This window comes from Pogona vitticeps, chromosome 3 (genome assembly GCF_051106095.1).
Source record: "Pogona vitticeps strain Pit_001003342236 chromosome 3, PviZW2.1, whole genome shotgun sequence".
In the NCBI taxonomy this organism is placed as follows: Eukaryota; Metazoa; Chordata; class Lepidosauria; order Squamata; family Agamidae; genus Pogona; species Pogona vitticeps.
Window position 1 is genome coordinate 142,980,852 of NC_135785.1, and position 25,983 is coordinate 143,006,834.

The 25,983-nt window shown below is 41.6% G+C and overlaps 1 protein-coding gene across 4 annotated transcripts in view; it reads left to right on the top strand.

The window, feature by feature from the left end:
- PIBF1 (progesterone immunomodulatory binding factor 1) overlaps positions 1-25,983 on the top strand; it is a 163,740-nt gene that overhangs the window by 97,034 nt on the left and 40,723 nt on the right. For all 4 annotated transcript variants that reach the window (XM_072994730.2, XM_072994729.2, XM_072994733.2 and 1 more), the window contains one exon: positions 14,498-14,588. In XM_072994730.2, coding sequence (XP_072850831.2) covers positions 14,498-14,588 — 91 coding nt within the window. The remainder of the gene's footprint in view (positions 1-14,497; positions 14,589-25,983) is intronic.

Genomic DNA, 25,983 nt, shown 5'->3' on the forward strand with positions numbered 1-25,983 from the left:
TTTAGGTAGCGCACAGCAGTCGAAGTCAGCATCTTCTTTCTTCCACGACCAGGTAGCATTTCAACAGTGCCCTTTGCCTTGAATTTGCGAATGATGCTTCCTATGGTGTCTCTTGGTATGTTTAACTTCTTTGCAATCTTCTTATAGCCATTGCCCTTCCTGTGAAGACAAATCACCTCTTCTCTTGTCTTCCTGGACCATTCTCTTGACTTCACCATGTTTGTAACCACACCAGTAAATGTCTAGAAGGAGCTGAGTATCACAGTCATTTTAAAGCTGCCTAATTGGTGCTTATTATGCTTGATTGGTGCTCGGTGACATCCACAGGTGTTTTCAATACCTGATCGAAAACACCTGAATGAACCTCTCTTCTTCAGAGTGGTAGTCTTTAAGGGGTTGAATAATTGTGGCAATGAAGAAACCACAAAAGAAACATTTACTACTGTATTACATAAACAATTGATGTTATTTTAGTTGCATTTGGTTCTTTAAAACGTCCTTGTAGGATTTCATTCTGAATACAATTCCAAATGTACACTATAGTCCCTAAACCCCTTTACAGCATTGGGGGTTGAATAATTTTGAACACAACTGTATAGTCTTATACACAGAAAAATATGGTAATTACTTGATATATTTGACATGGGAGCTGCTGGACTTTTTAAAGCAGCCCTCCAGGTTAGATACTGTAATTTGTAGTTGGAATTGTTTCCCCTGATTTAGCAACAGTGTTCTGTGATATGATTCTGTTCTGTGAAAAGATTTCCACTTCTGGCATCACCAACATCTATTGCAGAGGGCAAAATGCATGTTGCCGGGTACTAGAGACATGTGTGCACCCCAAAAAATATGGTGCAGAAAGTTACATGGAGGAACTCTTGTTTTTATAATTTAGGCACACAAATTATTCTCCTGCCACATTTGATGACTAGCAACCTTAGAACTTTGAAGGTCAAATAATCTGTTCTGAATGATTCTCTGGTTTGGATGCTTTTTTTAAACATCTCTGGAGTGTGTTCATATGCAAGGAAATATATGCATAAATCTATATGAATTATTGGTCAAAATCCTGTTGCACTGCATTGTAACTCACACTAGAACAGGTCCATGGGGATTTAGTGAGTTAACTCCTCTGTAAGTTCCATTAATTCAAATGGGCCTATTCTAATTGTGATTTACTTTAGCTTAGAAACAGGATTTGGGCCATTTTTTATTTCTTTAGAGGCTTAGAGCATATTATAGTCATATAACCTTAACTGTGACTACTGAAGTAAGATTCAACATGTATTGAACCCTCTTCCTCTAGTCTCTTTTTCATCTGTTTCTGCACATACAAATCTCCTCCATGCACCTTGCTTTAAAGCCATCGGTTCTGTTTCAATGCAGAGACAATGCAATTATCTCCATTACAAACATTAAAATCACAACATTACTTTGAGAAACTCTTACGATTCTTTTTCATGGTCTCTCTTCACCCTGTCATATAGGTTGTGCACTTAAATGGATGCCCATTTAGCTAACATTTTGGTGGGAGCCCTGTCCTTCATGCATATGCTCAAGGGAACATGGATCTTGCCTTCCATATTATTTCAACTGCCACAGGTCATAAGATGCCTTGAGTATCTTTGCAGGGAGAAATGTGGGGTTGAAGTAAAAAAATAAACAAAATACAGAACGTTTTCTTGACATTCTTTTCATTGTTCCAGTAGTCCATTTGCATTTCTTACATCTTCTCAGACAAGCAGATGAAAATTGGGTTTCAAACAATGTGCCTGTTTGGGTGAGGGTGTTACTCTTCAGTACAGCTCTGTTGAGTTGATGCGTCTTTCTGCCCAGTCAAAATCCATTATTCTTTTAATAGGCTAGAGGGGTATTATCGTAGGTTTCAAACATTCAACTCAGGACGTGTTATTTATAAGGTTTACTTTTCTTAGTTTTAGAATAACTGACTTAATTGTTAGAGAGGGCTTATCACTTTTATTTTAATCTAAATTATAGTTATTTGCTTTGATAAACTTAACTGAATAAAGAAGTCCTCGATCGTTGTGTTTACTTCCTAGGATGTCATTCCCTTGATTGGACTGTTTGCTATTACTTCCTACTTCCAGGAAGTAAACATGCCAATCAAATACCTCCCTTTTCAATTAAGATTATTAAGGCAAAGAACGAGCATTTTGAGCAAAAATAAAAACAATAAGTTGTTTTTAATAAATAAATTAGATCAAACAATGTTAAAGATGAATAAGCTATGAAAGTCGCCTTTGAAATCTACTGGAGAAGACCTTCTTATAGTCCCATTACCTTGAGAAGCCTCTTTGGTGGAACCCTGAGAAGAGAGACTCCTCTGTAGTTGCTCCCAGGCTTTGCAGCTGTTTGCCAAGAGAAGCTAGGTTTCCTCCACTCCTCTCCTTCCAATGCGAAGCAAAGACCTGTCAGATTTTTGTTGATGTGTTGGATTTCTCCATTTGTTTATTTGTTTAAGGTAAACTAGTACTAGTATTTTAATAACAAGAGTTTAGCATTTTGATTTTAATTGCATTTTAATAAAATGATACATTTAAATGTACTTAATATTTGCAACTTCATTTTTAATTGTCTGCTGTTGTTAAACTATTCTGTGCCACTTTGGAGCCTAGTTCTGGCAGAAAATAGCATATAAATAAGTAAACAGAATAATACTACCATAGAGTTGTATAAGTAGCAGAGAATGGTTTGCAGCTATAGTTCTTTGTTGCTTTTTTAAAAATCCTAGAGGTCATGGGGGCTTGGGGGCTGCATGTGGATCATGGGATATATTTAGCCTAGTCTATGTGTAGAGCTTTGGGATGTGTACTCCTTTTTGTTAATGTACTTCAATACTTCGAATGCTTTGGTACTTAGAGTCCAACCTTGTTCTTTGCTGATGGAGTGCTACAGACTTGAGGAAGTCAGTCCAGCTCACTCAATGACTGGTACATTGTGTGATGAGGAACTTGTGGCGCAGTAGTTTAACTGTAGTATTGCAACCAAAACTCTGTTCATGGTCAGCATTCCATACCATCAGATTCAACAGTTCAAGGTTGGCTCAGCCTTCCATCCTTCTCAGGTCAGTAAAATGAGTACCCAGCTCACCAGGGAGGGGCAATGTGTATCCTGTATAATTAAAAATTATACAGGCTACACATTGTACCAGCCCCATACCGCTGGTACATAAACAGTTGTTGTTGTTGTTTAGTCGTTAAGTCATGTCCGACTCTTCATGACCCCATGGACCAGAGCACGCCAGGCCCTCCTGTCTTCCACTGCCTCCTGGAGTTCGGTCAAATGCATCTTGGTAGCTTCAATGACACTGTCCAACCATCTTGTCCTCTGTCGTCCCCTTCTCCTCCTGCCCTCACACTTTCCCAACTTCAGGGTCTTTTTCAGGGAGTCTTCTCTTCTCATGAGATGGCCAAAGTATTGGAGCCTCAGTTTCAGGACCTGTCCTTCCAATGAAACAGTAAACACTTTATTTTATCATGCAAAGAAGCAATTGAGTATAATTAGCATAGTGAGGTTTCATCAAAAATTGGATATTAGAAAGAAACAAGACAGCGTTAATTTGCAAGATGAAAGTACAGCTGCCTCTACTTTTGGAACTGATCATGCACAGCTACTAATAAATAGTTTTCACTATGCACATGTTGATTCTTTTTCAACAACAAATGTTAATGTTGGAACTAGCCACTTGCTTATTTACTTCAAATAATTTTAGGCTATTTTTAAGTGTAGAAAACGTCTCAAAAGAGAGTTAATAATAATAATAATAATAATAATAATAATAATAATAATAAAAATAATAATAATAATAATAATAATAATAGTAATAATAATAATGATGATGATGATGATGATGATGATGATGATGATGATTGATGATTGATGATTGATGATTGATGATGATGACGACAACGACGACGATGATGATGTGCCATCAGTTCTGACTTATGGTGATTTCTTTCAGGGCTTTCCAAGTTGAAAATATTCAGAACTGGTTTACCATTCTCTTCAACAATATAATAAAACTAATAATCAATTTAAAATTAAATAAATAAACTGCAGCAATTGCAGCAAAAGTCAGCATTCAAAAAATGCAGTTAAAAGAAAAGCCTGTAAGAAAATGGGTCTTTGGTGCTTTCAGAAGTGGTGGATGACAAGAGTCCTGGCAAGTGCTTGATGAAAACTTGTGCCAGAAGAGCTGGGCCTCACTATCAGAAGAGCCAGAGCTAATTCAGAAGGCAAGCTAGTGTGAGAGATCCTCATTCAAGTTCCTTGAGTCAAACCATTTGACTCAAAGCATACTGAGAACCAAGGCGCACTATATTGGTGGCACCTGAAGGGGCTGCCCAGTTGGAGCACTGAGTCTTCATCAGCTGCGGTTTTAGAACAGCTTTTAAAGGTGTTTCCACATAGAGTACATTACAGTAATCCAGCTTGGATAAAGTCACAGTTCAGGGTATTAGCCTAAGCTGCTGGAACATATCCTGGACATCACTGTCACCTGAACAAACTGTTCCTCAATTAATGGCATGTCTAGTTCCTGAGTGAAAGTCAGTCCCATGAGCACTCCCAGTCTTCATACTGTATTTGTTTCTTCAGGAAGTACCGCCTCATCAGATGCCAGATTGTGGTTGATTTCTCTAACCATAATGTTTCTGTCTTGTCTAGATGTAATCTCAGCTTGCTTGCTTTTATCAATCAAAACAGTTTCTCCAGACGTTGGTTCAAAGGTTTTATAGTCTTTCTGGAATCAAAAATTAGGGTTTAGTGTTTTAAGAATATCGATAACATTTGAGTTCAGATCTCTAATGACTTTCCCAGTGGTTTAATGCAGATGATTAGGATCATTGAGGATGACATGGGATCTTGAAGCACCCCACAGGTGAGTGGCACAGGGTGAAGACACCCACAGATACTATTTTCCAAAAAAGGTCATCTGGAAAGGACTAGAGCCACCCTAAAATCCTGTCCCCTGTTCCACACCTGACAAGATGAACAATTCATGCAGTGGTTTACTAAAACATCCTTTTTTTAAAAAGATAACATGTTGCAAGTTCATTAAAAGCCTTTTCTTAAAAAAATTAGTCAGTCTGGAAAACAAAATCCTGCCAAAATAAAACTTCTTTTGGCTCTGTTGAAAGCCAGTGACCAGAATCAATAGGGTAATATTCCTCCGATCGATTTCCTGATGTAAGTCATCTGCTAGGGTCACTAAGGCCAAAAGCCAGACCTGAACATGAACTAGAATGGATTTAAATACAGCAGGACCATGGCATCCACAGGGGATTGGTTCCGAGACTCACCCCACTCCACGTGGATGCTGAAAAACACAGAAATAGTGAAAGTTATATATAGCATGATCTCTGGCTCCCTCTAGTGGCCAGCTCTGGTAAATATACTGTGAGGGGTTTTACTTATTATTTTCAGGCAGTGGAAAAGGGAATCCACAGATACTGATCCTGTGGATAGGGGGGTCCTCTGCATTCAGTATCATTCAACCCTACCTGGAGTTAAGAAACCAACATACATTCCAACACTTCATGCTAAAATGGAAAATGTGAAACTACACAGCAAGTATGAAGAACTACAGGAGCTAAAGTAATTTTCTTCAAGAAGGATCTCATTACATTCTCTTTTGAGTGAAGATCACCCCCCCCCCCCCATTTTAAGGAAGCATTAATTACCTCCAAATATCCAGGCCAGACTTGGCAGATTTTGTAAACCGAGAGAGTGAAGGGGCCAGAGAACAAGTTTGTCCACATTGTCAGATAGTACAAGATGAAAGGTGTCAATAACATTAGATGCTTTGGATGTAAAGCATGTGCTGTATTACTTAGTGAAAGTCTTTCTGTTAGATGCTTGGCATATGAAGCATGTCCTCTACCACTTAATTAAATACCTTATCTTTCACATTTACAGCATGCACTCTGCCACTCATAGCAGAGTCCTCCCCTACTTGCATTTCAAAGGAATGAGAACTTGCTCTCAGTGGAATTTTTTTTAGAGAACCAGTGTGTTAGCTTGAATGAAGCAGTGCCCACAGATCTAAAAAGGCCAGAGTAAAGTTCCATTTTAGCTATAACCTCACTTGAGTAGTTTTCCCACTTTTCACTCCCTCTATGAGTCTATAGACTGCTGCCTCAAAGGCTAGTTGTATTAATGCATGCATAAAGTAACTGTCCACACCCTCTGAGAAAGATGATTCATCCATCAGTGGTCACAAATCTTTTTCTGTGTGTCCATATTCTTCAAAATTGTCTCTGCCAAGCATGACATTTGTTTTGATGTTTTAATAGCACGCTTTTGATCAAGTGTGCATGTCTGTGTGTCTAGCAGGTCAGACAGGGATGAACAGGCAAATGTGAATATGGAGATACAAATGTACCATTGTAAATGAAAACGTTGAGAAATTTCATTTGTTTGTTCAGTATTCATGGTATTGGATTTTCTGTTATCAAAATAATATGTTCCTTATAGTGTACCCTAGAGCTCTCTGTATATACGTACGTGTGTGTGTGTGTGTGTGTGTGTGCGCGCGCGCGCACATATTTGCAGTCAGATATGAGAGACTTGCCAAAAATATTTTGTCCTGTACATTCTGTGCTCATAATTATTCTTCTTGCCATGTATAATTATACTGTTGCATATGTTGCCAGGAAAAAAAGAACACTCACTTCCAGGTCTAGATAGTGCTTGTTGGCTCTTCTATATCATAGATCAGTGTGGAGGTGCAAGGAGAGATTATTAATGAATTTCACATATAAATAGCTTTTTAAAGGGGAGTAGTGCTAATGGTATAGCTATGAGATGTTTAAACTCTGACTTGTTTTTACCATTGGTCTGCTTCTGTACAGGGCACGATGTTGCTCACGCCTTCTGGAAGGCAGGGTAAAAAAGCGAAGTGTACCAATCAGCCTGCCCTGGTCTTGCTTCCTCCTTCCTGCATCTATGTTTCTCTTGCCAATGCAACTTTATTCTGAGGACAGCCCTCAGGTTTTAACCTATGAAGCCCTGAACGGCTTGGGTCAAAAACTATCTCCCTTTATGAGCCTGCCCAGGTGCTTTTCTCCTTAGTCCCACCATCTTCACAGGTGCACTTCGAGAAGGCCTTTTCTGTCACTGCCCCCAGATTCTAGAACTCCCTCCCCCAGGAGGCCAATCCTTCTGTAAACAGGCAGAGACCTGTCTCTACCGGCATGTTTTTCCTTAGTGACTGACAGTCTGGGAGACGATAAAAGGGTTTATATTTTCTTGCATTTAAATCTGTTTTTTGTAATGCTTTTTCTTAATATTTTATTTATTTATTTATTTATTTATTTCATTTATACCCTGCCTATCTAGTCAATGTGACCACTCTTAGCACAATATTATTAGTTCTTTAATGTTTGAATAATTTAGTGTTTTTAGCTTTTATTATTGTACTTTTAATGATGTAGGCTGCCTTGGGTCCTTTTTTTAGGAGAAAGGCAGGGTGATCAGACAGAAAGATAGGATTGCACCCCATTCCACTCCTTTTGATGCAAGTGGCTTAAAGGGGAGAGGAATATGCAGTTACCCAATGTGGACTGTGCTAAAATTCTAGATTTCTGAATTGTTTAGTACATAGTGCTGTCTTCTGGAAACCCTTTTCCAGCCAGTGTATTGGGTTTTCATCCCCTATTATATCTCTGTCAGTAGCAAGACTGCCTTAGATGCCAGTTACAACTTTATTTCACTTATCCGCCGAGAGCACTAAAAGGTGGTAGAAAGTTTGTTTTATTACAAAACTATTTGCTAGGATGGTGTACACAGATTTGGCTGAAATCTTGAATTCTACAAGGGTAGATACATTATTGCTTAAAAAATTGTTTAGAATCTAGGCCCTGAGACTTAATCTACCAAAGGGGCATGGAGGAATTAAAGGTGTGAATGCTTGTGCAAGACATTACTTCACCTGTCTTGCAGGTATACTGTGAGAATAAAATGGGATGCAGGGAAGACTTACTTAGTCCACCTCGAAGTCCATCAGGAAAGGTGGGGTGTAAAATAGATTAATCATTGTGATTAGGTTTATTTGAAACTTGGAGCAGTTCCTCTTTTTTGGTGGGAAATATTTATTTATTTATTTATGTGATTTATTTGATTTATACCCCGCCTATCTGGACCACAGTAATGACTGAGACTTTTCTAGAAGATGGCGCCGATGGCGGACGGGTAGCGCGTCTCTCCTCGCCGCGTTTTTCCGCTGCCTTGGTCCGCCTCGGTTTGCCTCTTGGTTTCTTCTCTTTTTTCTCTTTTTTTTTTTTTCTCTTTCTCTCCTGGCACTTTCGCTCTCTCCCGCTCTCTCATTTCTATTGTTTGTTTTTTATTTACTTATTTTATTTTGTTTTGTTTGCTCCCCCCCTGCTCTCCCCCGCATGCCCTGCTGGCGTGAACCAGGAGCCTGCGTTTCTGGCCGGGAGCTCGCAGCGGGGATCGGAGTTGGAGCTGGAGTAGGGAGAGGGCTCCTCCGGTTCCCTGCTGGGCTCGGAGGCTTGGGAAAGCGGCGGACGACGGTCTGTGTGGAGGCGATTGTCGGAGGGGGAAAAGATCTATGGGCTGATGACGGACGCCCTGCCCCCCCCTCCTTGGAGACGAGCCTCGCCGCGCTGGTCGCTGGACGCGTCGGGGAGATCTTGCCACGGAGCTTTGGCGCGGTGGATGGTCGCTGCTACCAGCAAGCGCGGAGCGTAGGACGCCGGGTTCACCTGCGGAGTGGTGGTGAGCGGCTGCCTGAAGGCGCTTGGGGGACCCTCGTTGCCTGGGAGGTGCCTTGCCTGGTGGAGTTGGCGGAGGAACGGGGCATCTCTTGCAGACTGGGGACCTTGGGGACGCGCCTGGACGGACTGCTGGACTTGGGGGTAGCTGAGAGGGTCCAGGATCCTGCAGCATCAGCGGGAGCTGGGAGGTCACCGGAGCGTGGGAACGCCGGCGCCATGTTGGAGATTCCCCCCCCAGCTCCTTCTTCCCTCGCCTGCTTCTCTGCCTCAGCCTGCTTGCTGCCACTTGATCTCCCCCCAATTGGATCCTTAAGGGGGGAAATGGCAGGGTCCAAGCTTTTTCCAGCTTGCTTACTAGCGCTTGTGACCCTGCCCTGTGTCCATACTGAGACCTCTGAGCCCGTTATTGTGATCTGGGACTCCGGCCGTGTTAACGAAACGCCATTGACTCCAGTTCTATCTAAAGGGTCAAAATCAACTGTCAGAGAAAAACAACTCTCGGCTATATGTGGGGGATAACCTTTGGGGGAATTTTGTAGTCATATTGTGTTCTTTTTTTTTTTTTTTTCTTTTTTTTTTTTTAAATTGTTAATATTTTTTGTTTTCTGTTAGATTACTTTTGTATATTTTATAATTGTACATGTAATTTATTTTGGGTTAACTTGATTGTTTGCACTTACCTGTCCTTTTTTTTTTTTTTTTTTTTGATATGGTTTGGAAGGCCTGCCGTCCCAGCGAGGGGCCCCAGAATATTTCTGTGATTACGGGTAGGGGGAAATATGGCGTTGGCTCCGTCCCTGCTCGTGTTAGAAGAACTAGGGACAGATGTTTAAAGGCTGTTCCTTGTTCTGAGACGGAGACCAGCCTCCAGTATCGAGGTAGCCAGACCAGCCTACCTTCCACTCTACGCCTGGTGTTGTTGAATGCCAGGTCTGTATCCAATAAGGCCCAGGTAATTCAAGACCTTATTCTGGAGGAGGATACAGACCTGGCTTGCATAACCGAAACTTGGATCGGCGGAGAGGGGGGTCCCCCTCTAGCTCTCATCTGTCCGCCCGGTTATGCTGTCCAACACCAGGGCAGACTGGAGGGTCGGGGGGGGGGGGAGTAGCCATTGTCCATAAGTCCAGCTTGGAGGTCACTAGGCGCTCCTCGGTGATAAAGCCGGGTCTTGAGGCCCTCCACGTGTCTGTCGGGGCCAGGGACGGTATTGGGATCTTGCTGGGCTACCGTGCTCCCCGCGACCCAGCCACCTCCCTACCGGAGCTGGTGGACTTCGTCTCCGCGACACTGTTGGGTTCCCCGAACCTATTGGTGCTGGGGGATTTCAACGTGCGCGCGGGGGCGGAGACATCTGGTCCAGCTCTTGAGTTCTTGGAGACCATGGCCTTCTTGAACATGTCCCAACATGTCAACGGTCCCACTCACGTGGGGGGTCATACACTCGACCTGGTTTTTTCTACCAATGGGAGCGAGAGTGGTCCGATGGTGACTGACCTTGAGTCGGTACCCTTGTCATGGTCGGATCACCACCTAATAAAGTGTACCATTAAAATGGCTCTCCCCCCCTGCAGGGAGCTGGGATCTATTGTTATGGTCCGCCCTCGAAGGCTACTGGATCCTGTTGGATTCCAGGATGCCATGAGAGGTGTTACGGCTGACCTGGCTGGCGCTCCTGTCGAGGCTCTGGTGGATGGCTGGTTTGCTGCCGCGACTAGGGCTGCTGACATGATCGCACCTAAACGCCCTCTCCGGCGCAGAGACCGCCCGGCACCCTGGTTTAACCGGGACCTCCGGGCGAGGAAGCGGGTCAGGAGACGGCTAGAGCGCAGGTGGAGAGGGGCCCCGACGGATTTTAATAGGATAGCTGTCAGGGTCGCTACTAACCTTTATCTTGCTAAGGTAAAGGCTGCTAGTAGATCATACCTCGCTAACCGGATAAGCGAGGCGTCCAACCAGCAGGCGGAGTTATTCCGTATAGTACGCGACCTTTCCGGAGTTGGTCCGGGTGATGGGCCTCCCCCTAGTTTTTCGCCGGACCAATTTGCAGCATTTTTTAAATCAAAAGTGGAGGCCATCCGCCGGGACCTCTCTCCTTTTTTGAGTACAGTGAGTCGAGCTGAGATGTCCAGCGCTCCGTCTTGCCCGGTGATTTTGGACACCTTTCAGCCTGTTACGTCTGATACTGTCTCCAGGGCGCTTGATCGCTGTCGTGCCACCACCTCCTCTTTGGACCCTTGCCCGGCCTGGCTAATCAAAGCGGCCAGGCCGTTAACAACGGAGTGGGCCACGGCTATTATAAATGGGTCTCTCCTTGAGGGCAGATTTCCATCTGCCCTGAAGGACACACTCATTAGGCCCATTAGGAAGAAACCTAGTTTGGCGGCGGACGAAATTGGCAACTACAGGCCCGTCGCCAATGTTTCCTTCCTTAGCAAGGTAGTCGAGAGGGTGGTGGCCGATCAGCTTCAGGCGCTCTTGGAAGAAACAGATGCCCTGGATCCATTCCAGTCGGGCTTCAGGCCGCGCCACGGCACAGAAACGGCTTTGGTCGCCCTGTGTGATGACCTACTGAGGGAGGCCGACAGGGGTAAAGTGTCCCTGTTGGTCCTCCTCGACATCTCAGCGGCCTTTGATACCATTGACCACGGTATCCTCCTGGGGAGGCTCTCCGAGTTGGGAATAGGTGGCCTGGCATTGTCCTGGCTCCGTTCCTTCTTGGAGGACCGCCTCCAGAGAGTCCAGCTTGGGGAGAGGGTCTCGGCCCCGTGGAGCCTCAATTGTGGGGTTCCACAGGGGTCGATTATCTCCCCAATGCTATTTAACATCTATATGAGGCCGCTGGGTGGGGTCATCAGGGGGTGTGGAGCTTCGTGCCACCAGTATGCGGACGACACGCAGCTCTACATCTCCTTTTTGCCAACCGCAGGAGAAGCCGTCCTGTGCCTCCAGCGCTGCCTGGGGACTATACTGGAATGGATGCAGGAGAACGGGCTCAGGCTGAACCCGGACAAGACGGAAGTGCTGAGGGTGGGCCCCCCCACAGTCGGGGATTTGGGTAACTCCCTCTCTTTTGGGGGGGTGACTCTCCCTGCCAGGGATGGGGTACGCAGCTTGGGGATCCATCTGGACCCGGTGCTCTCCATGGAGTCACAGGTGGCATCGGTGGTCCGCACCGCCTTTTTTCACCTTAGGCGGATAGCCCAGCTGCGGCCCTACCTGGAAGTGGGGGCGCTCACCACCTTAGTACATGCGCTCGTAATCTCAAGATTAGACCACTGTAATGCGCTCTACGTGGGGCTTCCTTTGAGGCTGCTGCGGAAATTACAGGTGGTGCAGAATGCGGCGGCCAGATTACTTAGTGGAGTGAAAAAATTCCAACATATTTCGCCCACTCTGGCCGCATTGCATTGGCTGCCCATCAGGTTCCGCATCGACTTCAAAGTGCTAATGCTTACGTATAAAGCCCTAAACGGTTTAGGGCCTCGATACTTGGCGGAACGCCTACTCCCACCAAGTTCTACCCGGGTCACACGGGCGAGCCAGGAGGTGAGGCTGAGGAGCCTAACCCCGAGGGAGGCCCGGAAAGAGAAAACAAGAAATAGGGCCTTCTCGGCGGTGGCTCCTCGCCTGTGGAATAACTTACCTCCTGACATTCGCGGAGCTCCCTCGCTGGGCACTTTCAAGAATCTATTAAAGACCTGGATGTTTCGGCAGGCCTTCTCATAAAACTATTTTTTGATTTTCTTATCTCTTTATTGTCTTTTTTCTCTTTTACCTGTTTTTGTATTGGTTGTTTATTTTTATTGTATTTTAACGTTGTTGTAAGCCGCCTAGAGTAGTCCTCGCGACTAGATAGGCGGGATATAAATAAAATAAATAATAATAAAATAATAATAATAATAATAAAACTTTATTTTCATTAACTTTTGGTGATTTCACAATCACTTCTATTGGATCAAAGCAGCTTAAATTTGGTAACTGTCTTTAATGTGATGATGTAAACTCAGTTTGTAGATGCAGACAGCTCACTGGGGAGGCTGGACCAAACCGCTCCCAATCCGTAGGGTTCCTCAGTGGGGCACTCCTCACCAGTGTTTTTATAATTTTGATTGACTGTGCCCAGTATAACAACAACAACAGAGTAGCTCTTCTGGGATGCACAGTGGGCAATTTAATCCCAACCTCTGGCTCTGAATCCCAACTCAGTGAGCTATCCAGCCAGCTATGAGATAGATATAATTAGTGCATCATTATTAATAACTCTTCAGTCTTTTAACTTTGTTATTAAGTCTTAATGCTATTAATTTACGTTCAAAAAGTGAAATCTAAAATATGCTTTTTGAGGCTAGGACAGCAAAAGGCTCACAAGCCCTGTTCTCACTTTCATCAAGCCTATTCATTGTTTACTGGGAATGCTTGTATCCCACTTTCCAACCCCCAGAAGCTCTCATTGTGACTTTTTTTTTATTTGGCCATTGTAATTTAGTTCTGTTTGTTTTTGGTCTGCTTTCATGATCTGCTTTTTAGGTTTCTGGGGTTTACAGGGTGCATGGGTAATGAACAAGCATGGCACAATGTCATTTCCTGGAGATCATGGTATCTAATTAGCTGGTCTCAAAGACATTGGTTTGTTTCTGTTACTGTACAAAACAGGCTCTAATAGCAGCTAATGGATGTGTCCAGGTTGACCTCCATTCTAATCAATATTTGTTTTTTCAAGGAAGAGGGAAACAAGAGCCTTATAGCCTCTCTTTTTATTTCTGATGAATGAGGCCAAGTTGGCTCCCCCTTCCAATGAGGTTCTTTCTAGGAGGCGGGGTTTGCAATCTACCAATGAATTGTAGCCCCCTAGCCAATCTCTCCTAGCCATGAGATTGATTAGAGTCCCAGAACTCCTGCCAATTGAGGCTGAATCTGAGCTTGTAACTTTATTCTAAATACTAAATGGTACTTTAACAAAAAGCAACATACCATGTAAACATAACACAGTGTTTAACTGTTTTAAGGAATCCTTAAAGATAAGAAAATTACCAAAACTCTTAAAAGGTATAACCAAAAACCAATTTTATGGAAATATGGAGAAATGTATGCAATACAAGTAGCTTTCTCATTTCATTAAAGGAATATTATTACTCTATCATATCCAAAGGTAATGTGTTATGTGGAGAACTTTTCACTTAAGAATTTGTAATATCTGCAGTTACAGGTAACATTACTTACAATGTTATTTCCAAGCTCTGAGCTGAGTGTTCATACTGTGATAGTGATTATTATATCTGTGCTATAGCTGCCTCTGGTAATGTAGTATTGCAGTGAACAATTAAGTGCAGTATTAAAATGTTTAATTTTAGCTATTTAGATAAATTTCCATATTATAAGCTGGTATGTATGAATCTTGATTGATTGCAGTAATTCTAGGTTATTTAATTCTTAGTCTTTCATTTTATAGAAGTCAGTTCTTTGTCAGCTTGAGCCTGCATATTGACACACAGCATATTCATTACCCCTTCCTTTCTATCCACTATTTAGTCAAAATATTTGGAGAAGGAAGATTTTCATGAAGAAAACAAAAGTAACCAAAATGGCAGTTGAGCAATTTCTGTGATATAAAATGAAGTATGCGTGTTCATATTATGTTGTGACCCTGTTTGTGTCATAGGGCCTTTTTTTCTCTACGGTTCTCTTTTTCCTAGCTGTTCTTCTGAAAGTCTGTTTTATTTTGTATTTTTTTAATATAGTTGAAAATGAAGATGAAGCAGAAAGAGTTCTGTTCTCTTATGGATATGGTGCAAATGTTCCTACAACAGCCAAAAGGCGGTTGAAGCAAAGGTAAAGCGGGTGGGGACTCACAACATTGCTTTTTTCCCCTTACAAAGTTTGTGTCAATGAGAGATGTGTGAAAATCTATTCTGCAGACAACTATTAAACAATTGTGCCTTATGGTGGACCTTCTGATAGAGTCAATTGGAAACTTCTTTTTCTTCTGGCACTTCTAACATGGTGCCCTTGCTTGCATGTGTTTGTTGTACAGTATAGTCTCAATCATGGAGACTACTTTGTAAAAGAGGTGACTGGTCTGTGGAGGAATGGAGAACTCAGTTTAGAGTTGATGAACCTGCCATTCTTTCAGATCCTTTTATTCTATAATCGTAAACAAGTTTAACTTGTAATTCTAAGCCAGCATAACCTACCATACTTATGCATGAAAATAACTTGATAGAGTACATTGCTAAAAATAATTTGAATGAGCACATTAATTCCTATTTTAATATTCAAATGCTGTAGCTGATGATATGATTAAATGCACTTTTCAGTTAAGATATTATATGTATTTTATTGTTTTAATAAAACGATATGGATTTCTTTTAATTATATTATCTTCCATTAACTGAAATAACACTCTGCTCCAGTTTAAACAAACATGCAGTGCTTGAATTGTGAGTTATTTTCAGACTCCAGTGAGAATTCCTTTGTATCACAGAATTTAAAAATGGCTCATCTCCAACAGAGTGTTTGTGTGTGCCGAATAAAAGATATTGCACCCAGATGCCCAGAACTAGAAAACACTTGAAGCCAAGTGAAATAAAAGTAAAATAAAATTAAATATGATAAAGTAAAATTTTGGCAAAACTAAAGGGGGGAGAAAAAAGAGGGAGGAAAGGCAAAATATTGTGACTCTTTAAACATTAACATTTATTTCAGTGTGATTAGCATTAGTGGATCAACATCCACTTCTTCAGACAGAGGGAGCCCAATGACTATGTCCTCTGTATTTATACATATCCTCATGGTGGTAGGAATTCTGAAGAGTTGAGAATGCAGACAGATAATGAATGGAGTAACAATGAATCATTAATATAACTATAAAGATCTTTGTCACATGGTACATTCACCTACATAAAGCTTGGTGTCCTTTTTCCCTTTTGGCATTGCAGACATGATGTTGCAGGATGATATGGGGCCCTTTCCTGACATTTTAAATCATGAACACAGAAACAATATCCTACATTTTTGAACCAGATGTTTTCAGAAGGATTGAATTTGAATCAGACGTTTAGCAACACACAGTGCACTCAAATTTATAATGGAAGATGTAACCTACAGTATCCTATATACAGTGGTGCCTCGCATAGCGATGTTAATTGGTTCCAAAAAAAACATCGCTATGTGAAACCATCGCTATGCGAAACACCATTTCCCATAGGAATGCATTGGAAACCGGTTAATCCGTTCCAATTGGAACGGATTGCCGTTGTTAAGCGAAAAAACCCATAGGAAACATCGCTAAGCGAAACAATGTATCCTCCATTGGAATGTATTGAAGCTGACTCAATACATTTCAAGGGCTTTGCGAAGTCAATTTTTGCAAAATTAAGTGTGTCATAAAAGGGTCAAAAATGGTTTTAAATGCTTGGATTAGCTTCTGCACCCTCTAAAACGGATGCAAAAGTTAATTTGGCTTTGATCTGACTTTTCATTAATTTATGGTGAATTTTTCCCCCCAACTTTTGACAGCTGTCAAAATCTGACAGCTCCATTATTTCCTATGGGGGAAGAAAAAATTCACAAAAAATTAATGAAGACTCAGCAACTGTTCTAAATTCTTGGGTTCGTTAGAGGACCCCCTAAGTCGTGTGCAAACCTGATTTGGCTTTGATCTGAACTTTCGTTAATTTTTTGTGAATTGTTTTCTCCCCCATAGGAAAGCATGGAGCTGTCAGATTTTGACAGGTCCATTGGTTCCTATGGGCCAAAAAAAAAAAAATCACAAAAAATTAACGAAAAGTCAGATCAAAGCCAAATCAGGTTTGCACATGACTTAAGGGATCCTCTAACGAATCCAAGCATTTAGGATCGTTTTTGACCCTTCTAAGACACTTTTTTAATTGAAAAAAGAAACATCGTTAAGTGAAGCAGGGGACCTAAAATCGCATTCGTTATGCGAAGCATGGTCCCAAACTTCGCTAAGCGAAAATCGCCCATAGGAAACATCATTATGCGATGCATATTATTTTCTAAAAAACACATCGTTATGCGAATTCATCGCTAAACGAGGCAATCATTAAGCGAGGCACCACTGTACTTGGAAATAAGTCTCACTGAATTCCATACAGCTTCCTTTTATGTTGGCTCCCACAGGATTGCAGTGCAACTGGCTTTGGCACTTGTAGTCAAATAGCCCCAGAAAGAAATTATTATGGATTCAGAAGTATTCAGAATGTTTCTGGACACTGTGTCTGCAAGTGATAATTCTTGCTGGTATAGTTAGGACAAAGTTTGATTGAGTTCAGTGACACCTATTCCTGTGGTAGGGCTGTAGTCCTGATTCACCCTTCTTCCCAGAAGTAATCCCCATTCGCTTCAAAGTGGCTTACCTCTGAATCCACAGGTGCAGAATTACGGGTTGTTTCCTGGGAATCAATCTTGTTGAACTGAATTTTCAGAAGGTGTTTGACACGGTCCTTCACCAGAAGCTGCTGAGAAAACACCACAGTTAGGATAAGAGGGTAGATCCTCTTATGGACTGAGAATTGGTTGAGAACCAGGAAACAGAGAGTAGGTGTCAATGGGCAGTTTTCACAGTGGAGAGAGGTGAAGATCAGTGTGATCTTGCCTAGATGCCTTTAAAGAGGGATTGGACAGATTTCTGGAGGAAAAGTCCATTGCAGGTTACAAGCCATTATGGGGATGTATGATCTCCAGGGACGTGGTGGCGCTGCGGGTTAAACCGCAGAAGCCTGTGTGCTGCAAGGTCAGAAGACCAGCAGTTGTAAGATCAAATCCACGCAACAGAGTGAGCTCCCGTCGCTTATCACAGCTCCTGCCAACCTAGCAGTTCAAAAGTATGTGAAAATGCAAGTAGATAAATAGGTACCACCACGGTGGGAAGGTATTGGTGTTCCATGTCTAGTCGCACTGGCCATGTGACCACGGAAACTGTCTACGGACAAACGCTGGCTCTACGGCTTGGAAACGGGGATGGGCACAGCCCCCTAGAGTCGGACACGACTGGACGAAATGTCAAGGGGAACCTTTACTTTTACCTATAATCTCCAAGCTTAGAAGGAAGGTACCTCCAAATGCCAGATGCAGGGGAGTGGTATCAGGAGACAGATTTCTAGTTGTCTCGTGTGCTCCCAGACGCATCTGGTGGGGCCACTGCGAGATACAGAAAGCTGGACTAGATGGGCCCTTGGCCTGATCCAGCAGGGCTCTTCTTATGTTCTTATGAATGGGGCTCACTTAGAAGTGCATAGACCCTGGCTTGCTCTTACTGAATAACTGAGAAGGGAAGAAAGAAATGAAGGAAGGGAGAAGAGTTGCTACAGCTACAAAATATTTCAGTAGAGCTGTCTTTCTCTTTGCTTCCTTTTCTCTCATGTTCTGCTTCTGTTACTTCACTGTCTCTCTGTTGTGTGTGGACGTGCTGTTCCTTTCTCTCCCTTTGGCTCCTCTCCTTCTCTCTTTTCTTCCTGTGGCTCCCTTCCTTTATCCCTCCCCCTGCACAGGTTCTCTGTCTCCTTTCTCTCCCTCCCCCTTCTCGACCCTACCCGAGTGTCTCCCCCCCCCTTTTTTTTAATGGTTTCTCTCCTTACCCCTCTCTCTGGCTCCTTCCGACCCTTTAGGGCTCCATATTTTGTATATGTGTGTTCAGTGACACTTATTCTACATTAAGGCTGAACCCCAAATCTACTGTTTTGCATTGAAGAAAGCCTCGTTCACCTCAATGAGACTAATTCATTTTCTGAAATACTGGCAGAATATTTGGGCCATTATTATGGAATACTTCAAGAAGCCTGTGCAAACATTCCAGAGTAAAAGCAGCATCTTTTAAGATCCTGTATCTTGTAAATAATAGGACAGATGAACTTCAAATTTTAAAAAGCATTTAGTAGGAATATTTTCTTTTCAGGAAGCAGCGATAGATCATAAGATAGCTGGGAATCTTTAAGAAAAAAAACAGAACTTTAAAAGTACTTGTCCAAACTTCTCAATTGACACATCCAAGCCCATACTGCATAATTTCACTCTTCAAATTAGAATCCCAGTACAAGAACTCATTTGAAAAACTACCGTTTTTTGTTTGGAATGCCCCCTCATATCAGCAGTAGCTTACAGAATCTATTTTGACTGGTTACATGGTACCAGATACAGTCCTTTGTACCTCTGATATGTCCCCATTCTCTGGGTGGTATTGAGGAGAAATCCACTCATTGTGTTTTTTTCCTTCACTGCCAAGAAAAGAGGTAGAAATCATGGTATGCAGTCACCTAATTTAACAGAGACTCACTCAACTCCTATCTCTCACATTGTCATTAAGAGTGGTATGCTTGCTTTATCTTGTGCAAAATACGTAACTTTCTGTATGCTAACATTGAACTAACTCTCCAGATTTGTTGTTCTTACATGGCTCAGTTGTCTCTGACTTATGGCAACCCTATGAATGAGAGATCTCCAGAATGTCCTGTTTTCAACAGCCTTGCTCAGCTCTTGTATTCAAGCTCATAATTACATAGTAAAAGTAGCACTGTCAATGCACAGGAGAGAGGTATTGGCTCACCTTGGGAAGTAACAAAAATATTGAAGCAGGAAATACTAAGGTGATACGTACAAACAAAAGAAACCCATCAAGAGCTGGGCATGCTCAGTGGCCATAAAATGCTCACGGAATGTTGCCAATCCCACTTGTATATTATTTGACTAAACTTTTTTGCAAAAAAAACCCAAAAAACCCCAAAACTTCTAAATAACAATTACAGTATTAGTTTATGTAGTGTTGAAGATTTCATCCAGCTTGTTATGTGGCCAAAGTTTAATTATCTGTTTATTGTAAATACAATGGGGCCAAATTTTTGTCTATCCTATAAAGCATCTTGGATTTTACTGGGCAAGTTTGTCTGATATACTGTACCTCAGTGTTTTTAATTGCTAGGTTTCAGATAATAAACACGACTAAATAAATACTGCTTCAGTTCTATCCAGATAATACTTTTGTTTTCAATAGAAATAAGGATTGCTAACTATTGCTCTAGTCTGTTGTTATTGTTACTGTTATTGTTGTTATTGCTGCTAACTGAATTAGAATTCTCTTCTTTCCTTCTGGTGTCAACCTTTCACTAATTACACCTTTTTTCTAGTAGAACTGGTCTCATTCAAGGGAAATTAAATGAGTTTCAAAATGTATACTTTTCCAGGCTGTAGGAAGGTGAAACTTCAGTTGTTGTCAGTACATGAGGTGGTATGATTTAGTTTCCAGCATGACTGTTAAAGCTAGTATATCAATTACTGAGCACTTATATTTGTTTTGAAACTGCAGTCTTGAGGCAGGGATCAAATAGTATCCATGTGAAAAAGCCATTGTTCTTTTTCATGGTCTCTATGATCCACACACATGGTTTCTTGCATGAGTGCAGAACAGGAAATGTCCAGATAAAAATGGGGACAAATATAAAAAGGGATCGGCTTTTTCAACAAAAACAGCTGATTCGTTAAATATTTGTCCCTTCATATTCATGGGTTCCAGAGACTCCCACGAACACAAAGGGACGAATATTTACCTGTTTTTATTCATCTTTCATATTAAAAAAAAAAAAACACTATTCTGCCTATCGGCCCTGATCAGCTGATTGGCGGCAAATAGGCAGCCAACCCCCCCACAGCCAGACACCCCAACAGCCTACCCCCACCCACCCCTTCCTCTCCCTACCTTAGCCCCCCCCAACACCCTTTACCTTCATGGCTGCTGCCAAGATCTTCTGTCCTCCCAGCCATGACATGTAAAGGACAACCTGGATTCCCTTAGCCTACCTTAAGGGAATCCAGGCTGCCCTTTGCAAAGATGGCAGCTGCAGCTTCCCTACCTTAAAAAATAAAAAAAATCCACAAATAGACAAATAACTTTGTTGTTTGTTGCTTCATGTGGGCAATTTCGTGCTTCATGAGTAGTCAACTTTTGACGACTCACAAACCGGGACGACTTGCCAAAATGGTGCGTCATCCCTATCTCCAGTCCAGAGCTGAATAGCCTCTAACATTTTTCGTCCTCTCACCATCTACAATGCATGCTGAGCCCTTTCCCCTCAGTCCTTTTTTGCCCACCATGGCAGCAAAATTTAGAGTGTTCTGAAGCATCAAAATCTTTCTTAAGTAAGGTTTTCAAACAACTTTTGCCTCAAATCTTTCATTTTCCCTCCTCGTCATTGTTCTTAATCCTCCTAAACAACAGCAACCGCCCCCCCCCCAAAAAAAAAACATACTTAGTTGCCTTCTCATCATGCTCTACATTCTTTGTTCTCGTTACCAATCTTTCTGTCATTCTTTCTGGTTTGCCTGTGGTTCGGCTAATGTTAGAATTCCTGTTAAATGACAGATGTGGCCCCACCATAACAAATCATTTCTTCCATTTTAAAATTAAGAGACGATTGTCAGTGTTTAAATAAGATGATTCTTCTTGTTTCTTTCATAGAGACTGGATATCATCTTAACTACTCTGACTTTGAATGCATCCGCTCTAAATTCAGGCCAGTCTCCCAGGTTATTCAACCAATTAAGTTCTCTTTCCTACACTTCTGTTTCCATTTATTTTACTTTGATTGACCAGTTGTAACAGTCTGTACTTGGCATTTCTCATTATATGACCAAAATATTCTAGTTTTCTGCATTTTGCATAATACAGTACTTGATTTCTCATTTGTTCTTCACTTTAGTGGCTGCGTTTTATCCAATAAACTTTTAACATCATATGATAGGTCTACATTAAATAAGGTTAATAAATTGTTTTCTATTGGAATGAGGATCTGTTTTCCTTCTCATAAAGAAATATAGCTGTTCTTCCTGTAGTACAAATATAAATGTACTATTCATTCATAGAGCTAATGTTAGCATTTCAAAAGAAAGCATGTTGTGAGACCTTAAAGACTAACAAGTTTTATTTGGCATTAACTTTAATGTACTGAAGCCTGCTTCATCAGATTATTACATCAGATGAAGTGAGTTCCAGGTCATGAGAGCTGATCCCAAATAAAACTTGTTAATCTTTAAGGTGCCACAAGATTCTTTGTGTAATAATAGATTAAGCATGGGTACCAATACCCTGAAATGTTATTTTAGAACTTGTAATAATGAGTGATTTGCATGGTAGGAAAATACTTTATTCTTTCACCACATGAAGCTAACAGATATAATGTGGCTTAAGCTTCCATTGGCCAGAGCTTGTAACATGTTTTCTTCTTTCCATAAATCTGTAGAGTGCCCCATGAAAGCTAATGGCATATGATATTACTTAGTCTTTATAGTACTATTTGATTATATAGCTATCCCTGTTACTTCTCTTGAAACTGTAAAGATCCATGAAGACTTACAAATAAATTGTGCAATGTATGTAACAAAACTGCATGAGATGGAAGAGTTTGAAATGAAAAAGCAGATAGAAGGGACATTTAACCTCTTTCATTATCTATGACTTTTCTGCTTCAACTTCTTGTCTTCTCCAAACTCTTCTTTCACAGTGCTTCAAATGTGTATTTGCACATGTGGAAGCATAAATGTCTATGGCGATATTGTAGTGGGTAGGGGGAAAGCTGAGCTTTCTCCCCATCCCTCACACCACCGTTCTCAAACTATTACTTCTCCACTTAAAATTGCTTATTCCTGAAACTGTTGCCTTTTTAAAAAAAGGATAAGCAATTCATCTCTAAGGATTTATTCATTTCCCTCAAAAGGCTGTTATTTTTCATCTAGATGTTAGTTCTTTCACTATTTTTTCTATAATATGGATAGAGCTAAAATTGTAATGAGTCAGTATTTGGACCAGGATCTAAAAGGTTGCCCACCATACACTGTGCATGTGTTAGGACTTTCAGGTGAAGTCCATTGCATACCAACACAAAATAATAGACAGCTTGGCGTGCCTCCAGAAGGAAAAACAGGAGAGTAATTGACTCTAGATCCCAGACCTTCAGACCTTCCAGTAAGATATTCTTCCCAACTTCTTGTATTTACCTTATTAATTTTAATTTATTTGTCTTTCTTCTTTTAAATGTTATTTTGTGGTTCACTTTTAAGGTACAGTGGGGTCTTGACTTGACAACTTAATCCGTATTGGAAGGCGGTTCTCAAGTCAAAAAGTTCTCAGGTCAAATCTGCATTTCCCATAGGAATGCATTGAGAACCATTTGATCCGTATCTGCTCTTTTCCGTCCATAGAAACTAATGAGAAGCTGCTATTCCGCCTTTGACCACTAGAGGGGGATATTTTGTTTCTTTTTTTCTTAGGTCAAGAAAGGTTCAGGGAAGGCAGGGAAAATACAGTCCAGGCAGTACAGTACCAGGCAGTCTGAAGACTGTCTCCCAATCCACTCTCTAAACGCTGGGAGGAGTGAGGAAGCAGGCAGGCACCCTTTTCACTGGCCAACAGTTAACTGAAAGTTCAAATTTTGCACTTTCCCTGCCTCCCACGTGGTTTTTTTTCAGTTTGTAACTCAAATCTAAGTATGTAAGTCAAGTCAATATTTTCCTATGAGAGCGGTTTGTAAGTCAAAATGTTCTTAACTCGGGCCGTTCTTAAGTCAAGACCCCACTGTATATACTGACAGGTAGAACCTTCAGTTTGATTTCTAAGGATCCTACTGGAAAGACAGAACATAAATTGAAACAATTGTTTAGAACCACTGACTAGGCTGAAGAGATACATATGCAATTAAAAATTAAGTCTTCTTGTCCCCCCAGACTTTATGGTCTTCCTAAGATACATTTAAAAGGATGTCCTTTATGTCCTATTGTAAAAACCATTCGCTCCCCAGCCTATAAAATTGCAAAGTCTCTTGCAAGTTTATTGAACCCCATGCTGGGACAAACTGAATTTCATTTAAAAAAAAACTCCAGGGCCTTTGCACAAGTAATTCAAGATATAGTGGTATGATATCTAAAAATGATTTATTGTTAAGTTTAGATGTGACATCTTTGTTTGCTAGGGTTCCAGTGGAAGCTACATTAACTTTATTAGAAGCATTATTTCCTCTACCTGTAGTAGAATTGTTTTAATTTGTACTTAAATCAACTTATTTCATGTTTAATGGGAAGTTTTTTGAACAGGTAGGTAGAATAGTGATTGAGGCCCCCTTGTCCCCAGTAGTAGCTGATTGCTATGTGCAAGTATTTGAAAAGCAGGCCTTAGCACCCACACCATATAAAGCATCTTTTTACAAAAGATACGAGGATTATATCTTCTTGATTTGGAAACATGGAGAAGAAAAATTATATGAATTTGTAGCATATTTAAATAAGATCCATAATAATATACAGTTTACAATAAAATTAGAAGGAGATAGAAAATTACCTTTTTTTGGATGTGCTGGTACATAGGAATAAATATGGTCCTGTAGGTAGAAGTGTATATAGGAAGCACATACTAATCTCTATTTGAACAGTGCTAGTCATCATTATCCTGTGCAAAAACGTTCAGTAAGACATAAAACATTCATAGATCAAGAACCATATCAGATCAAGACTGCATAGGAAAAAATTGGTGTTTTTGATGCAAATATTTCAGTTGAATGGGTACAGTCAAAAAATTATTCCCACAGTGCTACAAGACAGCAGTAAGTTGATTAAGCAGTTAGTCCACTTGGAATGTTGTGTGGTATCATCACATTGAGTGTATATTACTGTATGCAATATAGTTGGTATGCCATTTGTATCCTATAGATCAGTGGTCCCCAACCTTTTCCCAACCGCAGACTGGTGGGGTGGCTGGCACACTCACATGGGGGGTCATGCTCACGCACATGTGCTCAGAGGGAGTGTCGTGCTTGTGGGTGAGCATGCTGCTCTCGTGTGCATGCACTGGGCACACTCGCAAGGGGACAGAAGTTCTGTGTCCATAGCCCAGTCCTGCCTAGGCTGTGGACCAGGGGTTGGGAACCCATGCTGTAGATGACAGAAATTGTTGAAAGCTTCGTCTTTTATTGTTTTATTAAAGTTTTTACTTGGAAGCTAAACCCATTAAGTTGTTTGGGTCAATTCAATCTGTTTGACTAGGACTGGTCAACTTTTATTATGCTCCAGGAAAGCAGAGTTTTTCAAGAGAGAAAAATGTTTGGTATCCATTGTGGCTTGAGCCTTCTTTCAGTGTAGTAGCAAAATCACAATATCTATCACAGTAGTACTTTCCCTATCCTTTCTGGACCCCATATTAAGGTTCCCACTAAGCTTCAAAGCTGAGGTGCGCAGTGCAGAGAGAAAACTTAACTACTTGCCTACTCAGGATAAAGAGGCCAGCCATTCCTAATGGTCTTACAAATGCCTTATTACTAACACATGGATCACCCCTCCCTTCCATTGCAAAAGGGAACAATGGCTAGCTAGACGTGTGTACTATTTTCAGAGTTTTAGATGATAAACTATAAACCAGTTTGCAACCATAGCTAGAACTGCAAAGTGCACTACACAAGTAATAAAATATCATGCTTAGAAACATGGTGGAGCATCCTACTTTCTTGAAGACACCAACAGTAACTGTCAGAAGTGACTGTCAGTACAGACTGAATAGAAAAGGAGAGGAGAAATCTGTACATCGAAGAAAAGAACTTAAGAAGGACCATGCTGGATCAGGCCAAGGGCCCATCTAGTCCATCTTGCTGTAGCCCCACCAAATGCTTCTGGGAGCACACAAGACAACTACATACCTGTCTCCTGATACCCTTCCCCTGCATCTGGTATTTGGAGGTACCTTCCTTTTAAGCCCAGAGATTATACATCCCTATCATGGCCTCCTCCAGCAAGCATCCTGTCAGGGTCCAGGTTGTGTACAGTTGTCTTCAGTAGCAGAGACAAGGGCACCAGGACCCAGCCAACAGCACAGCATGCCAAACTCACACACGGGCCAACTAGCCAGGATCGGAGAACAGGAGTGGAAACCGACTGGAACCAAGCCGTGGGAGTGGGAGCACTGAGCCAGAGCAGGAATGCAGGATCAGGAATACGGGACATCAGAGCAGGAACTCTGGATCAAGAACACTACAACACAACCAAAGACTTACGTTGCTAAAGCAAACTTCCGGGAGGGAGAGTCCTTTCTTTCTTTCTTTCTTTCTTTCTTCCTTCCTTCCTTCCTTTCTTCTTATATGCCGCCCACTCTGGATGGCTTTAAACAGCCCTTCTCTGAGGACTCCCAGGTGGACATCATGAGAGCCCCAGCAACTGTTGCCCTGGCAGGGTTCCAACC